The sequence below is a fragment of the Hyla sarda genome, chromosome 1 (genome assembly GCF_029499605.1).
Source record: "Hyla sarda isolate aHylSar1 chromosome 1, aHylSar1.hap1, whole genome shotgun sequence".
Taxonomy (NCBI): domain Eukaryota; kingdom Metazoa; phylum Chordata; class Amphibia; order Anura; family Hylidae; genus Hyla; species Hyla sarda.
Window position 1 is genome coordinate 367,649,742 of NC_079189.1, and position 18,194 is coordinate 367,667,935.

The 18,194-nt window shown below is 43.8% G+C and overlaps 1 protein-coding gene across 6 annotated transcripts in view; it reads left to right on the forward strand.

The window, feature by feature from the left end:
• Positions 1-18,194, forward strand: part of LOC130275301 (transmembrane channel-like protein 2-B) — a 147,903-nt gene that overhangs the window by 94,748 nt on the left and 34,961 nt on the right. For 5 of the 6 annotated variants that reach the window (XR_008844729.1, XM_056523120.1, XM_056523130.1 and 2 more), the window contains 2 exons: positions 1,623-1,802; positions 10,042-10,170. Coding sequence is in view for 5 of the 6 variants with exons in the window: in XM_056523120.1 (XP_056379095.1) it covers positions 1,623-1,802; positions 10,042-10,170 (309 nt within the window). In the remaining variant the exon portion in view is untranslated. The remainder of the gene's footprint in view (positions 1-1,622; positions 1,803-10,041; positions 10,171-18,194) is intronic. The other variant, XM_056523144.1, reaches the window with a different exon arrangement.

Consider the following 18,194-nt stretch of genomic DNA (forward strand, 5'->3'; position numbering starts at 1 on the left):
TGAATTTAGGCCTCTGAAACTCCTCTGTGCACGTCCTGGCAATACTCTTCCTGACATACTTATTGCGTATATGAGGGGAGTACAATACACTTCACTACACTTAAAACCGTATTTGTCTAGAACAGCAGCAGGAATGTATTATTGGCTGTCCTTTCATAGTATCTAGGCCCTTGACAGATTAACAAGTACAAAATAGTACACTACTTAGATGTAGGTATGCGGTATGCACTGATGAGGGCAGAAAAATGCGCTACAATACACCTAAAAACTCTGTATTTTTGTAAAACACCAGCCAGTGAGTACTATTGCTTGGACTTTGACAGTATGTAGGCCCTTGACAGATTAACAGGTACAAAATGGTACACTACTTAGATGTAGGTATGTGGTATGCACGTATGAGGGCAAAAAATGCGCTACAGTACACTTGGAAAACTTATTTTCATAAAACAACAGCCAGTGATTACTTTTCCCTGGCCTTTTACTGTATGTAGGCTTGTTACAGATTAACAGGTACAAAAATGTGCACTACTTAGATGTAGGTATGTGGTAGGCACGTATGAGGGCAGAAAAATGCACTACAGTCCTCTGAAAAATCGTATTTTTGCACAGCAGCAGGACACAACAGTGCAGCACCACAGAAAAAAACAAAAAACTAAATTGCACTCTGTCACAGAGTATTAAGAATGGTGTGAACTGCTGCTTATTATACTGTCTAGAGACTAGTATAAGCAGCAGATGATTTCTTGTGGAAAAAATACACAGAATTGTGCTGAAAAAAATCATTCCTGCAGCTTCTTGATATGTATGAGGCAACGAAAAGCTATCTGCCCCTCTCTGATAAAATGCTGAATAAAGTGACTGGGAGGTTAATGGCTGGTGTAAAAATCCTTCCCAGTGAGAAAAAGCAAAGCACTGCACTTCTCTCTGTCCACAACGCTGATGTAACTAGCAGTTGGAAGTGGAACGCTGCAGTATGATCAATTCAGTGTGTCTGTGTAACACACAGAGTCATGCAGCCGTCCTCTCTCTCTCTGCAGTGTATATGGCATGAAATGAGCAGCCGCAAAATGGCTGCCGATTATATAGGGCTGTGACATCACAGAGGTCAATAAATGCTGATAGGCTGCATCCTGCATGTGATTCAGGGTCATCCTGCCTACTTCCCACCTTGCCTTTCCGCCTTCCCAGCATCCCCTGCCCCCTGTACTGACATGTGGATCCACCATTTCAGGTGTCCTGGAGCCTGGAACGCTGTAAAATGGAGTTTAATGATGCGATTCGCGCGATAGAATCGCGGCTATATTCGCATTAGTTTCAAATCGAATAAATCCTGAAATTCGTAATGTATTCGGGTTCATCTGCTTCGATTTGCTCATCTCTAATGCTAACCTGTGACTGTACCTTTAAGGGGTTGAAAATCTTTATTACATCCCTTAGCCACACTTTATCTTACACGCTAATCACTCGCATAAAAGTTTGTATTCTAAGTATCAGTTACAACAAATGCTAATATGTATGATTTTAGGCAAAATGACATCCAATAATATCTCTTTATTTTAGAAGATTGTATTCTTCAGCTTTTTTTTTATATGTTAAGATATATATAAGTATTGTGCTTGCAGATAGAAATTGTAATGAACCTGCTCTCGATGTTTTGCCCTCCACTATTTGAAACAATTGCTGCTATGGAAAACTATCACCCTAGAGTAGCTTTGAAGTGGCAACTTGGACGGATATTTGCACTCTTCCTGGGGAATCTGTATACATTTTTGTTGGCTTTGATTGATGATGTCAATAGCAAGGTATGTTATTATCTACGTTATATTAAACTTTTTATATACAAATAGTAGAAAATGTTGGTTCTGTTCCTTTAGTTTAGTGACATTAAGCGCATATTTTCATTTTGTTGTTTTTGTTTTTCTATCTCATTCATTTTCTGAACTTTTTATTATTCACACTATGGAATATTTTATTAAAGGGGTACTCCGGTGAAAACCTTTTTTCTTTTAAATCAACTGGTGCCAGAAAGTTAAACATACTTGTAAATTACTTCTATTAAAAAATCTTAATCCTTCCAGTACTTATTAGCTGCTGAATGCTACAGAGGAAATTCCTTTCTTTTTGGAACACTGATGACATCACGAGCACAGTGCTCTCTGCTGACATCTCTGTCCATTTTAGCAACCGTGCAGAGCAGATGTATGCTAAGGGCAGCATGGTGGCTCAGTGGTTTTGGGTTCAAATCCCACTAAGGACAACAATAAATAAAGAGTTATTATTATTATTATAATGACGTCAGCAAAGAGCACTATGGTCGTGATGTCATCAGAGAGAATTCCAAAAAGAAAATAATTTCCTCTGTAGTATTCAGTAGCTAATAAGTACAGGAAGGATTAAGATTTTTTAATAGAAGTAATTTACAAATCTGTTTAACTTTCTGGCACCAGTTGATTTAAAAGAAAAAGGTTTTCACCGGAGTACCCCTTTAAGATTAGTTTCTTTTCTTTAAGCACGTTTCTCCTTATGTTGTTTTTGGTTTCCGACTGCATGTATTATTCTAAACAATTCAATATTCTGCAGTCCGATATGGCATTCGAAACACATGACAATAACGCCACACATTCAAAAACTAATCAATTAAATCCAAATGCATTTTTATATCAGCAGAAGTGTAGCAAAAATATTTCAATGTATTTGTTTTAAGGCAGTTTTCATCATTTTAGTCTTCTGCATCATTTAGATTTTAGTAATTTCTTATTGCATGTTTAGTTTATTGGATTTGTACGAATATATGAATACATTTTTCACAACCCCCCCAGGACTCAGGATATTAGGACGAGTTATGAGGTCGGGATATGAGGAAGAGATATGAGGTCAGGCTATAAGGACAGGCTATGAGGACAGGGGATAACTTATAGATCTTGGGGGGTCTGACCGCTGGAACCCCCGCGATTTCCTGAATGGGGCCCCAGCAGTCTGCTGGAAGGGGACGTGCTGACCCCCGCATGGAGCAGCAGCCAACATGCCCCCTCCATGTATCCCATAGACATACATGAAGGGGGCGTGTCAACTGCGGCTTTCTGCGGGGGTCGGAATGGCCGCTTCCGACAGACTGCCAGGGCCCTGTTCAGGAGATTGCTGGGGGTCCTAGTGGTTGGAACCCACGTGCTCTATAACTTATCTACTATCCTTTGGACAGGGGATAAGTTATTTTTGCCTGCACTACTCCTTTAAAGGGTTTGCTCTGAATCACCCTTTGAGAGGACCACCCCTTTTCTAGACTAAATTTTCTGTGACAGATTTTTTTCTGAAAAGGTGGATGTTTAATATGGATATGTGCAAGATATTGCACCTGGGACATAAAAACCCTTGGGCAGAGTATAGACTATGTGATACAGTCCTGACCTCAGTATCTGAGGAACGGGATTTAGCGGTCATTATTTCAAAGCACTTAAAGGTAGGCAGACAATGTCATAGAGCAGCGAGAAATGCTAGCAGAATGCTTTGGTGAATAGGGAGAGGTATAAGCAGTAGAAAGAGAGAAGTGCTCATGCCGCTGTACAGAATATTGGAGTATTGTGCGCAGTACTGGAGGCCATATCTCTAGAAGGATATAGATACTCTAGAGAGAGTTCAGAGAAGAGCTACTAAACTAGTAAATGGATTGCAGGATAAAACTTACCAGGAAAGGTTAAAGGACCTTAACATGTATAGCTTGGAAGAAAGAAGAGACAGAGGGGATAGGACTTTTAAATACAGAAAGGGAATCAACACGGTAAAGGAGGAGAGCATATTTAAAAGAAGAAAAACTTCCACAACAGGACATAGTTTTAAATTGGAGGGGCAAAGGTTTGTTCAGTAATATCAGGAAGTATTACTTTACTAAGAGAGTAGATGCATGGAATAGCCTTCCTTCAGAAGTGGTAGCTACAAATACAGTAAAGGATTTTAAACATCATGGGATAAGCATAAGGCTATTCTTCATATAAGAGATGGACATTGTCTATACATTGAATTCAGAACTATTGGGCAGACTATATAGGCTGAATGGTTCTTATCTGCCGACACCTTCTATGTGTCTATGTTGTGCGCCTAGGCGAAATCTGCCAGTGCTAGGACCTTTGGGATTGGTGCCATCTTCATAAACAGTAATTCATTTCCAAGTGGATTCTGCCGAAATAATTAACAGTCTTTCACTGGCACCCTCCACTTTCTACCCTGTTAATTCTCAGGGACTATTTATTGGAGCTTTTCATGAGATTATTTCTCGCGAACTAAAAAGTCTTACCACTGTGACAAAGCCTAAAAAGAAATTCAACCTAAGTAAACAAGAATTTGAAGCTCTTAAGAAACTACAAAAAGATACCGCACTAGTTGTTCGTCCGGCAGATAAGGGAGGAGGCTACTCCCAGTATCATGAAGAAGCCCAAAGGATACTGGCTGATCAGGAATTCTATCAGAAAGCCCATGGGGATCCCTTAAAGGAAATGATTGGGGATCTTGAGATCCTATTTAAACATGCCCACCAAGATGACATCCAAGAATTACAGTTCCTCACTACTAGTCATTACAACCACCCATATTTCTACTATTTACCAAAAATTCACAAATCACTAACCCAACCACCCGGCAGACCGATTATAGCATGCACCAACTCTCCCACCAGTAATTTTGCTTATTATATTGATTTGTACTTACAAAAATACGTACTCCTCTTACCCAGTTTCCTTCGTGATTCCTCCCAACTCATAACTCTCCTGCCCACCCTCAATTGGGACCCCTCATACATTTTGGTTACATGTGATGTCACTTCCCTGTACACCAATATTGATCACCACTTGGGTCTCAATGCAGTTCAATACTTCTTACAGACTGATGATGAACTACTAGATCCTCAACGGAGCTTCATTCTACAGGGTCTCAGATACATCCTAGAGAATAATTTTTTCACTTATGATGGCGTCACGTACCAACAGAAGAAAGGGACCGCAATGGGGGCCAAAGTGGCCCCATAGTATGCTAATTTGTTCATGGGAGCATTTGAAACAGAATACATCTGGAATAATCCCATCCTTTGCAAACACATCATCTGTTACCGCCGATACATCGATGATTTGATATTCATCTGGCAGGGACCACTGACCACCACAAATCTGTTACTGGAACATCTGAATAATAATGACTGGGGGATATCTTTTACCCTCCAGGCCGATCATGCAAGCATTGAATTCCTGGATCTTGTTAGTCATGATCAAGAAAAATTCACTACATCAACTTTTTTTGAAAAAATTTGACACAAATAGTTACATTGACATTCACAGTGGTCATTATAAAAAGTGGCTGGAAAATGTGCCATATTCCCAGTACAAAAGGGTGAGGAAGAACTGCACGAATGACGAGGAATTTCGGAAACAAGCAGGCATCTTAAAGAAAAGGTGTGAGCATAAAAAATACCCGAAGCAGCTCCTTAGTGATGCATACGAGAAAGCCAAAAACATGACTCAGCAGGACTGTCTCCAACCACGGCCCAAGGCACCCAAGCCACCCAAAGAGGATTTTAGCCTTAATTTTATTACTACATACAGTTCCACCTCTTGAGCCATTAAGGAGACATTAAGGAGACACTGGCACATTTTAGAGAGTGATGATTTTTTAAAGGGTATACTTCCTGTACATCCCAAAGTCACATTCAGGAGAGTACCATCCCTGAATTTTTTTTTGGCACCCAGCCAACTAAGAAGACAACAGGAAAAACGGAAGGATCCAAGAAAACCAGGGAGTTACAAATGGGGCAAAAAGCGACAAATGGGGCAAAAGGAAATTGAACATGGGCGTCAGTTATTTCAATCCAAAGTCACGAATGAAAAATTTGAGATGAAGCAACATTTCACCTGTGACTCCGATCACGTTATCTACCTTATCGAGTGTTACTGCGGATTGCAGTACATAGGTAGGACCACTCAAAAATTAAGATGCAAACATCGTTTTAACATGAAAATGGGCTACCTTTTACACAGCCTGTCCAGACACTGTAGTCAGGTCCACCAGGGGATCACAAAACCATTTTCGGTCATCCCTATAGACACTGTTCCACTAAACAAATCAAATTGATTTGAGGTCCTCAAAAAGTTAGAGGTGTTCTGGATTTATAAATGCCATTCATTACAACTCTTTGGGTTGAATGAAATCTCAGAGACCATACTAGTTTGACCACTTAGTGGAACACCAGTTGGCCATCACCGTCCTCGTGTTGCTATCATTGTCATCCACACCAAAATTGTTGCTATCCCCTAAAATGGCTAATGGCTGCTGTGGTTAGAATGTTTTATACACATTGCTGCTATGTTGATATGCATACCACTGTTCTTCAACACTGTTGCTATCCCTTACAACGGTCAACAGTCTCCCGCTATCACACTGGTTTCTATGTATGTACAATCAATTTTGCTCTCAATATATATATATATATATATATATATATATATATATATATGTATACAAATTTATATATATATATCCTTTATTTACATAGTCTCTCTTAAAGAAATCTAGAGACGCCATTTATGATTCTTGAGTGCGACACATTTCATTAATCGGCCACCTGAAATATTTTATAAACATGCTCTTTCCATACATCCAATATAACCTGTAAAACTTTATAATCATGGTTCTTCCATGCATCCTATATAATCTGCAGTACTTTATAACCATGCCCTTCCAAATATCCAATATAATCTGCAATACTTTATAATTATTCTCTTTCCATACACCCAATATAATCTGTAATATTTTATAATCATGCTCTTTCCATATATCCAATATAATCTGCAACAATTTATAATCATGCCCTTTCCATACATCCAATATAATTTGTAATACCTTATAATCATGTTCTTTTCATACATCCATTATAATCTGTAATACTTTATGACCAGCTACTTCCATACATTCAATATAATTAGTAATACCTTAAAATCATACCCTTTCCATACATCCAATATAATCTGTTAAATCTTATAATCATGCTCTTTCCATACATCCAATATTATCTGTAACACTTTATAATCATGCTTTTTCCATACATCCAACATAATCTGTCATATCTTATGATCATGTTCTTTTCATACACACAATAATCTATAATATTTTACAATCATGCTCCTTCCATACATTCAATATAATCTGTAATACCTTATAATCATGCTTTTCCCATACATCCAACTTAAATCTATCCTGCTTTCTCTACCTATGCATGTCTCTCTCCCCCTCTGGGTTCTTTCTCTACCCCTCCTCCCAATAGCAACAACCACATTGGTATTTCACTAATAGCCATACGCTGCCATTAGGCATCTCCTAATATGGGATACACACACGCCCTCTGCTAGCTGCGCTACAGCTACATAGCGCTCCTCATGCAACACTCACGCCTCTGGGCTTTGACAGTGTTTTGACAGGCATTGTCCATCACAGACACGCCCCCTGCTGGCCAAGCGCTGACAGGCGTCTCTGGACCACACAGGCATCACAGCCACGCCCCCTGTCAGCTTTACCACAGCAAGTAGCGATCCTAGACCTTATTCACCTGAGCTGCTCTAGTAATAGCAAGATCGCGTCCTGAGATCTCTCTTTAACACACTCTCTCTGTATCTCCTGCGCTGCCTGCAGTCCTGACATAAGAGGACTTACGCAGACAGCGTAGAGTACGGATATAACGTGGACACTCTTCACATATACAACAGGTCCTTCAAACTCATATTAAGGTGATATACACAGATATAATGTGATTACAGCATAAGGGTTATAAGTTTTAACCCTTTTCTGTATACCCTATCTTGGTTTTAATATAATATAATATGTTTTAAAGGTTTTATGTATTTAAGATACATTTTGTGAATACCAAAATTAACTTGACCTTTACCAGACTACTGGAAGGGTATTTTAGTGTCTCACCTGCCTTTTACCTGTAAGCACCTTACCTGAGGAAGGGTCCTTTTCGGACCAGAAACATGTTGTTTTTAGTGCAATAAAATACATTTTGGACCCGGAAACGTGTCCTACTGCTTTACCGGAGACCAGCGCCCAGGAGAGCTCAATTTTTTATATTTTAATTGTTTCAATGGAAACCGGATTTTTTGCAACAGAAACTTTCCACAGTGTGCACGGTGCAGTAGAATCCCATTGGAAACAGTGAGACTCTGCTGCAACAGAATTTCTGAGCTAAATATTATTTACGGATTCCGTTTGGATATTCGGTGGCCTAACTGTTTTCTGAAACCAAACCTGGATAGGCACTCCACATCCTTACCTACAGCTCAATAATTACCCCAATACTCCTTCTCTAGGGCCTATGGATACCATCTTGCCCACTACAACCTAATCAACACCTGGCATGGGGTAAAACCCTCAACTAAAGATTATGCACACTTTTATGTGCCCCGGTTGCATTATTCTAGAATCAACCAGATTTTCTCTTCAGTTTCATTACTCCAACTGCCATGGCCACTAAAATTCTCTTTAGCTCTAGTCTGACCACAACCATTTCAATAACTTTAACAAGGCATTAAAGTGTACACTGTGGCATATCTTTTTAAAAGTATGCATGTGTATACTGGTGGTGGAATAGGGCCTAAGTATAAAAGTGTTATAGTGATGATAGATAGGCAAATTTAGGCTCCCTGAAACATGATGTGAGTAGGGTCTGAGAATAGATATGCTTAAATGATAATAGATAAGCATATATAGGCTAGAAAGAGACTCACACTACATACATTAGTTCTGTTTGGAATATAAAAAGTTTATGGGGGACATTTATCAAAGCATTTAGTAGGTTTTTTTTGCTTAAAATTGTCGCAAAAAAGTCGCACTTGCAACTACTCTCTTTTTTCTGCGACTTTTTGATTGTTCAGTGTCCTAAGCAAAAAATTAAAATCTTGCTTTCCAAAGCAAAAAGTGATTTTTTACTTGCAGTGGTCAAAGTGCTAAAGTCGCAAAAAAGTCGCATTACATGAAAAATCCTACTAAATTTACTCCAGCTCAGACATGGAGCAGAGAAAGCTACTACCAAAGCAAAAAAAGAAAAAGTGCTTACATGAAAAATATTTATCAACAGGCTGAAAGCAGTTGATAAATAAGTCGCACATAAGCAAAAAAAATTGTAAGAAAAAAATAACTAAAAAAAGGAATACATAAGCGAACATTGATAAATGTCCCCCAATAATTTTACAGATTTTGCTTTGAAACAGCAGCATAATCCACAACACTGTGGACTTGTGTATTTTGACTTCACTTCTCCATTGAAGCCAAAGGGAAAAATCTGCAAAAATGTGCTGAGTTTATGACACCAAAATTGGCACAAACACACACACACACACACACACACACACACACACACATGCGCTTAAACACACACTTTACAAAAACCTCTGATAGATGTGTCACACAGGCACTCCTCTGTTTTGGCAGATCTATTATTGTCCCTCCATCCCCAAACATCTGTGGAGGAGTCAGGAGGAGATATAGGAATGTAGCTGAGAGGAAAGGGGCAATGGACTCATGGCACAACCAGTATGCAGGCACAGCCTCCATGTCATGACCTGCTATTTTACCTCTGCAGGCTTCTGGGTGATCAGTCCTCCCCTCCTCCTCCTCTTAGTTCCAAGGGCAGCAGGAAGCTCTGGAGTGCTGAAGAACAGAAATGGAGAAGGTGTAGAATACAGTGTAATGATGTATGTCCTCTATTTTTATGTGTAGCGGTGTGAAGTCAGGTGGTTGGGGTTTCCTGACATTGGCTGCCCCCTCTCCCAAGTGCACAGTGCACTGGCACCAAATCTTAGTGCATAGTGATACCTCTGAAAGGCCTTATAAAAACTCAGACTTGGTGTACCTAATGTTAGGAAATACTACCAGGCTGCCCAGATAACCCAACTGGACCTCCTAAATTCAAAGTTTTGGGATGTTGCATTATCACTAGGATGTTTCGTTTTTGTCTTGAGTGTATGTGTCAATGTCTTTTTTTCCATTTTTGCTGATACTTTATTCCAGTTGGCTGAGGAAGCTGTAATAAGGAACCAAACTTCGTGGCTGATATCTAATGGAACCTTAAGTAATGGGAGTACTATTGATCCTGCCGATATGCCCAGAGGTCCATGCTGGGAATCAAATGTGGGACTAGTAAGTCATGCATTATATTAAGAATGCAAAATAAAAAGAATATGTTAAAATACAGAGTTTTGCTTGCATTTAGAGATGAGCGAATTTTTGAAAAATTCAATTCGGACAATTCGCCGAATTTTCCGAAAATAATTGGTTCTAACCAAATTTATTCATGGTGAATTGCTATTAAAAACAGCTATTTCCGGGCTACAGAGAACCTCAATAGGGGTGTCGAACACTTTGCCTTGCTGCAACACGCATAGAGAGTGTGCTGGGTTAGTGTGTGCTTGGTTAGTGAAATAATACTGTTACAGGCGTTGCTATTGGAATCACTGCTGCAGAGCGTCTGTATGTGGCAGCAGGATCAGGAGACTATATGGCATCACAATTGAAGAATTTAAATATATATTTTTATTTCATTTTTATTTCATTTTATTCAATTTTAATACATTTTTAAAAAAAAATTAAATTATTTTTTGAGTTCCCAATTTTTTCATTTTTAAAATTCTATTTTCAGGACCCATTGGAGGGCAAGTTGAGCATCGAGCTGGCAGTCCTCCACGAGGCAAGCTATCACCTGTTCCAGCCCTGCCTCTCAGCGCCCCCCGATGCTCATGAATGAGTGTCCTGGGGGCCCGAAGTGTTTACTTTGAACAAATACTGTATGACAACAAAATAAATATAACAAGGAAGGAGATCACATGGTTGCACAATGACAGAGCCTGGAGATGGCAGCAGCATGACGAGACCATAGGGCAGCACTATGATAGAGCCTGGATGTGGCAGCAGTATGAGGAGACCATATGGTGGCACAATGACACAGTCTAGAGATGGCAGCAGCCTATGTAGGCCACAGAGCGGCATGACAACAGAGTAGTGTGTCAGTTTTTCCTCCCTCTCAGTGGTACAGGCCTTACCCGGGAGGGCTATTGGGTATATCCTGCCAGTATCATATGCTTGTCTAAAATATTAAGCAATGCACAAGTAAGTAAACATGGCTGGTACTGTGAAACTGTGTCTGAAACTGCAAATGGTTCATTTAATCAGTTATGGTTTATTTTTATCGCTCCAACCTGTTTCCTAGAATTCTTATGGTAATTCCAGAGCTAATATATGACTACGAGCAGCAGCAGCAGTGGCAGCAGCCTGACGAGACCATAGGGCATCACAACTGAAAAGAGTAAAGAGATGTTTTTAAATTTAAATTGAAGATTTTGAATAGATTAACAAGTTTAATGTGCCAGCATCATGAGGAGATCACATGGCGGCACAATGATAGAGCATGGTAATTGGAAGGAGCAAACTTTAAATCCTTTTTTTGAGGACCCATTGGAGGTCAAGTCTGGTGCCAGTAGCTGCGTTAATTCCATCTCCAATAGTGTATAATTGCTGCAGTGTATAAGTTGCTGTTACGCCTAGCGCTCCGGGTCCCCGCTCCTCCCCGGAGCGCTCACGGCGTCTTTCTCCCTGCAGCCCCCCGGTCAGTCCCGCTGACCGGGAGCGCTGCACTGTCATGGCCGTTGGGGATGCGATTCGCACAGCGGGACGCGCCCGCTCGCGAATCGCATCCCAGGTCACTTACCCGTCCCGGTCCCCTGCTGTCATGTGCTGGTGCGCGCGGCTCCGCTCTCTAGGGCGCGCGCGCGCCAGCTCTCTGAGACTTAAAGGGCCAGTGCACCAATGATTGGTGCCTGGCCCAATTAGCTTAATTAGCTTCCACCTGGTCCCTGACTATATCTGACCTCCTCCCATGCACTCCCTTGCCGGATCTTGTTGCCTTGTGCCAGTGAAAGCGTTTAGTGTGTCCAAAGCCTGTGTACCTGAACTTCTGCTACCCATCCTGACTACGAACCTTGCCGCCTGCCCCCGACCTTCTGCTACGTCTGACCTTGCCTCTGCCTAGTCCTTCTGTCCCACGCCTTCTCAGCAGTCAGCGAGGTAGAGCCGTTGCTAGTGGATACGACCTGGTTGCTACTGCCGCAGCAAGACCATCCCGCTTTGCGGCGGGCTATGGTGAAAACCAGTAGCCTCTTAGAACCGGTCCACTAGCACGGTCCACGCCAATCCCTCGCTGACACAGAGGATCCACTACCTGGAAGCCGAATCGGGACAGTAGATCCGGCCATGGATCCCGCTGAGGTGCCGCTGCCAAGTCTCGCTGATCTTCCCACGGTGGTCGCTCAGCAATCGCAGCAGATTGCCCAACAAGGACAGCAGCTGTCGCAGTTGACCGCCATGTTACAGCAACTTCTGCCTCTGCTACAGCAGCAACCATCTCCTCCGCCAGCTCCTGCACCTCCTCCGCAGCGAGTGGCCGCTCCTAACCTCCGCTTGTCCCTGCCGGACAAATTTGATGGGGACTCTAAACTCTGCCGTGGATTTTTGTCTCAGTGTTCCCTGCATATGGAGATGTTGTCGGACTTGTTTCCTTCAGAACGGTCTAAGGTGGCGTTCGTAGTAAGCCTTCTTTCAGGAAAGGCCTTGTCTTGGGCCACACCGCTCTGGGACCGCAATGATCCTGCCACAGCCACAGTCCAGGCCTTCTTCGCTGAACTCCGGAGTGTCTTCGAGGAGCCAGCCCGAGCTTCTTCTGCCGAGACTGCCCTGCTGAACCTGGTCCAGGGTAATTCTTCAGTGGGCGAGTACGCCATCCAATTTCGTACTCTTGCTTCCGAGTTATCATGGAATAACGAGGCTCTCTGCGCGACCTTTAAAAAAGGCCTATCCAGTCGCATCAAGGATGTGCTGGCCGCACGAGAGATTCCTGCCAATCTGCAAGAACTCATCCATCTAGCTACCCGCATTGACATGCGTTTTTCTGAGCGACACCAAGAGCTCCGCCAGGAAAAAGACTTAGATCTCTGGGCACCTCTCCCACAGTATCCGTTGCAATCTACGCCTGGGCCTCCCGCCGAGGAGGCCATGCAAGTGGATAAGTCTCGCCTGACCCAGGAAGAGAGGAATCGCCGTAGGGAAGAAAATCTCTGTCTTTACTGTGCCAGTACCGAGCATTTCTTGGTGGATTGCCCTATCCGTCCTCCACGCCTGGGAAACGCACGCACGCACCCAGCTCATGTGGGTGTGGCGTCTCTTGGTTCCAAGTCTGCTCCTCCACGTCTCACGGTACCCGTGCGTATTTCTTCTTTAGCCAACTCCTCCCTCTCAGCCGTGGCCTGCTTGGACTCCGGTGCCTCTGGAAATTTTATTTTGGAGTCGTTTGTTAATAAATTCAGCATCCCGGTGACCCGTCTCGTCAAGCCGCTCTACATTTCCGCGGTCAACGGAGCCAGATTGGACTGCACCGTGCGTTACCGCACAGAGCCCCTCCTCATGTCTATTGGACCCCACCTTGAGAGGATTGAGTTCTTCATTCTCCCCAACTGTACCTCTGAGGTCCTCCTCGGTCTGCCTTGGCTCCGGCTTCATTCCCCCACCATTGATTGGACCACCGGGGAGATCAGGAACTGGGACTCTGCCTGCCACAGGAAGTGCCTCTCCCCCCCTCCCAGTCCCGTCAGGCAAGCCTCTGTGCCTCCCCATGGCCCCCGTCCTGGTGTCACACTGCCCCGTGCCAGGCCTCGCCCTCTGCCCTCCCTCCCCATTCCCACTCCTGCTGTACTGCCTGCCGTTGAGGAAACCCTCCATTCTTTCCCGGTGTCCTCATCCCAGGGGAGGCAGTTACCGGACAAAGAGAAGGGGAGACCTAAGGGGGGGGGGGGTACTGTTACGCCTAGCGCTCCGGGTCCCCGCTCCTCCCCGGAGCGCTCACGGCGTCTTTCTCCCTGCAGCGCCCCGGTCAGTCCCGCTGACCGGGAGCGCTGCACTGTCATGGCCGTTGGGGATGCGATTCGCACAGCGGGATGCGCCCGCTCGCGAATCGCATCCCAGGTCACTTACCCGTCCCGGTCCCCTGCTGTCATGTGCTGGCGCGCGCGGCTCCGCTCTCTAGGGCGCGCGCGCGCCAGCTCTCTGAGACTTAAAGGGCCAGTGCACCAATGATTGGTGCCTGGCCCAATTAGCTTAATTAGCTTCCACCTGGTCCCTGACTATATCTGACCTCCTCCCATGCACTCCCTTGCCGGATCTTGTTGCCTTGTGCCAGTGAAAGCGTTTAGTGTGTCCAAAGCCTGTGTACCTGAACTTCTGCTACCCATCCTGACTACGAACCTTGCCGCCTGCCCCCGACCTTCTGCTACGTCTGACCTTGCCTCTGCCTAGTCCTTCTGTCCCACGCCTTCTCAGCAGTCAGCGAGATAGAGCCGTTGCTAGTGGATACGACCTGGTTGCTACTGCCGCAGCAAGACCATCCCGCTTTGCGGCGGGCTCTGGTGAAAACCAGTAGCCTCTTAGAACCGGTCCACTAGCACGGTCCACGCCAATCCCTCGCTGACACAGAGGATCCACTACCTGGAAGCCGAATCGTGACAGTTGCTGCAGTGAAAAAGCTCGTACTTGTATCTTAAAATCGAGCTGGCAGTCCACCGCTAGGCGAGCTACACCTGTTCCAGATCCTGCCAAATGGAGGCAGAATGACACAGCCTGGAGGTGGCTGCAGCATGAGGAGACCATATGGTGGCATAATGACACAGGCTGGAGGTGGCAGTAGCATGAGGAGACCATATAGTGGCAGAATGACACACCCTGGAGGTGGCATCAGCATGAGGTGACCCTATGGTGGCAGAATGAAACAGCCAGGAGGTGGCAACAGTCTATGTAGGCCACAGAGCGGCACAATGACAGAGCCTGGAGGTCGCAGCAGCATGACGAGACCATAGGGCGGCACATTGACAGAGTCTGGAGGAGGCAGCAGGGTTGGGAGACCATATGGCGTCACAATTGAGGTGATTAAAGAGATTTTTTATATCTCATTTGAAGATTTTGAGGAGTTTAAAGGGGTACACGGGTGGAAAACATACTTTTTAATGAACTGTTAAACAGATTTGTAAATTACTTCTATTAAAAAAAATAATAATAATAATCTTTCCAGTACTTATAATACACAGGAAGTACTCCAGTACTCCAGTGTATAATACTCCGGAAGTAATTTTCTTTTTGCATTTCCTTCCTGCCTGACCACAAGTGCTCTCTGCTGACATATTCTGCAAATTTTAGAAACTGACCAGAGTAGGAGCAAATCCCCATAGCAAATCTCTCTTGCTCTGGACAATTCCTGACATAGACAGATATGTCATTAGAGAGCACTTGTGATCAGGCAGAGAGGAAATTAAAAAAGAAAAGAACTTCCTGTGGAGCACACAGCAGCTGATAAGTACTGGAAGGATTGGGATTTTTTTATAGAGGTAATCTACAAATCTGTTTAACTTTCTGGCACAAGTTGATTTAAAATAAAATGTTTTCCAATGGAGTACCCCTTTAATCCTTCCAATACTTATCAGCTGCTGTATGCTCCACAGGAAATTATTTTCTTTTTGAATTTATTTTCTGTCTGTCCACAGTGCTCTCTGCTGACACCTCTGTTCATGTCAGGATTTGTCAGTTCCTGACTTGGACAGGGGTGTCAGCAGGCAGCATTGTGGACAGACAGAAAAGAAATCCAAAAAGAAAAGAATTTCCTCTGTAGTTTACAGCAGCTGATAAGTATTGGAAAGATTAAGATTTTTTTTTATAGAAGTAATTTACAAATACGTTTAACTTTCTGGCACCAGTTTACTTAAAAAGACCTTAACATTTTTTTTCCACCGGAGTACCCCTTTAACAACTTTCATGTGTCAGCAGCATGGTAGCATGGAGATCACATGGTAGCAGAATGACACAGCCTGGAGGTGGCAGCAGCCTATCTAGACCGCAAAGCGGTACAATGACAAAGCATGGAGGTGGCAGCAGCATGAGGCGACCATATGGTGGCACAATGATAGAGCCTTGAGGTGGCAGTATCAGCATGAGGAGACCATATGGTGCTACAATGAGAGAGCCTGGAGGTGGCAGCATCAGCATGAGGAGACCATATGGCAACACACTGAGAGAGAGCCTGGAGGTGGCAGCATCAGCATGAGGAGACTATATGGCAGCACAATGACAGCCTGGAGGTGGCGGCAGCAGCAGCAGGAGGGCCATGCCAACTGAGGGTTGAGTCTAAGGAACCTACCAACTGTTGACTGGGGTGTCGGATGTCACTTGGGATGAAGTGGATGACCGAGTGAACCAATCAATCGTGGCTGCTGGGTTGCTGATCGAGACACTACCGCTAGCTGACACCAGGAGCTCAGACCTCTCGCTGCGACTCCTGCTGCCACGCGCCCCTACTCTGCTGTGACCTCTGCCTGTGCGTGATAAATTTAGGCCTCAGCCACTCCTCTGTGCACGGCCTGGCACTTCTCTGCCTGATATTCAACAACTGAGTGCGTATATATTACACCTATTATAGGAAAATACGCCCCAGCACGGTTACACCTGAATTAAGCATTAGAAGCAGGTGTGTAGGTATTTATGGCCTTTAAAGAGTACCTGTCATCATCTAAACTTTCCCTGACCCCCCTTCCCATCTGTCCCTTTCTCTAACTATGCCTATCCCTGTGTTTATTGAGGTTTAAAACACTGTGGAAATACCTTTTTTCATCCCTCTTCATTAGCTCAGGAGCACTGTCTTTCTGAGGGGTGGAAGGAGGCGGGTCCCGGCAGGCATGATGTCACATGAAACCTGGCTGGAACTCTGCTTCTGTCAGTCTTCCTGTATGCTGCTTATCCTCTGCAGCAGTGTTTCCCAACCAGGGCACCTCCAGCTGTTGCAAAACTACAACTCCCAGCATGCCCAGACAGCCAACAGCTGTCCGGGCATGCTGGGAGTTGTAGTTTTGCAACAGCTGGAGGCACCCTGGTTGGGAAACACTGCTCTGCAGTGTGCATACAGACTAAGTACAAGGGAGGGACGGCAGCCTGTCTCTCTCTCTCCTGTGTCTCTCTGCACTAAAAAGTCAATGCTGAGAACCAGGGGCTGAGGGAGCAATTACAGAGGCAGTGATTAAGATGAATGTCAGGGGGGGGGGGGCACAGAGCAGGGAGTGCAGTGAGATAATACAATGTATAAGATAACGTGTGGTGAGGGGCAGGGGGAGGGGGGAGGTGACTGGCCTCTGTTATATGAGAGGCATGTGCAGGCTTGTAGCTCACAGTGAGCGGAGAGAACTGAACTTCCGGTGGAAGGACCAGAACCCTTTCAGCATTAGTCCTAAAAGCTGTACACTTACTAGTGTTGCTCGCGAATATTCGCAATTCGAATATTATTCGCGAATATCGCATATTCGCGAATTCGCGAATTTCGCGAATATAGTGCTATATATTCGTAATTACGAATATTCGTTTTTTTTTTGGTTTTTTTTTCTTCACAGTACACATCACAGTGATCATCCCTCTCTGCTTCCAGCTTGTGTGGTGTAAAGAAGGCTCTAATACTACTGTGTGAGACTGGCGTGCAAAAATTCGCATATGCGAAAATTAGCATATGCTACTTTTCGCATATGCGAATTGTTGCGTATGTTAATTTTGTATATGCTAATTTTCACATATGTTAATTTTCGCATACGTGAATTTTCGCATATGCGAAAATAAAACGAGAATATAACGAATATGCGAATATTCGCGAATATATGACGAATATTCGTCCATATATTCGCGAATATTCGCGAATTCGAATATGGCCTATGCCGCTCAACACTAACACTTACTATGGAAAGCATAGGAAGCTGCTTGCAGACCAGGCATAGAAGAGTGACCCCTAGTGGCCAAAAGTATAAAATGAAAAAAACTGGTATAAATATTAATATTTATTAATGAAGATATATTTCAATATCTCTTCATTAATGATTATGAACAACATATTAAAAGTTTTTGTTGATTACAGGTACTCTTTAACAATAACTGGCCCCTATGAGTTTAACAGGAAAAACGTAAAAGCACTGAGTGCGTATATATTACACTTAGGGTAGCAAAATACGCCCCAGTACAGTTACACCTGAATTAGGCATTTAAAACAGGTGTCTAGGTCTTTTAGTGCTCACACTAACTGTCCCCTATTAGCTTTAGGG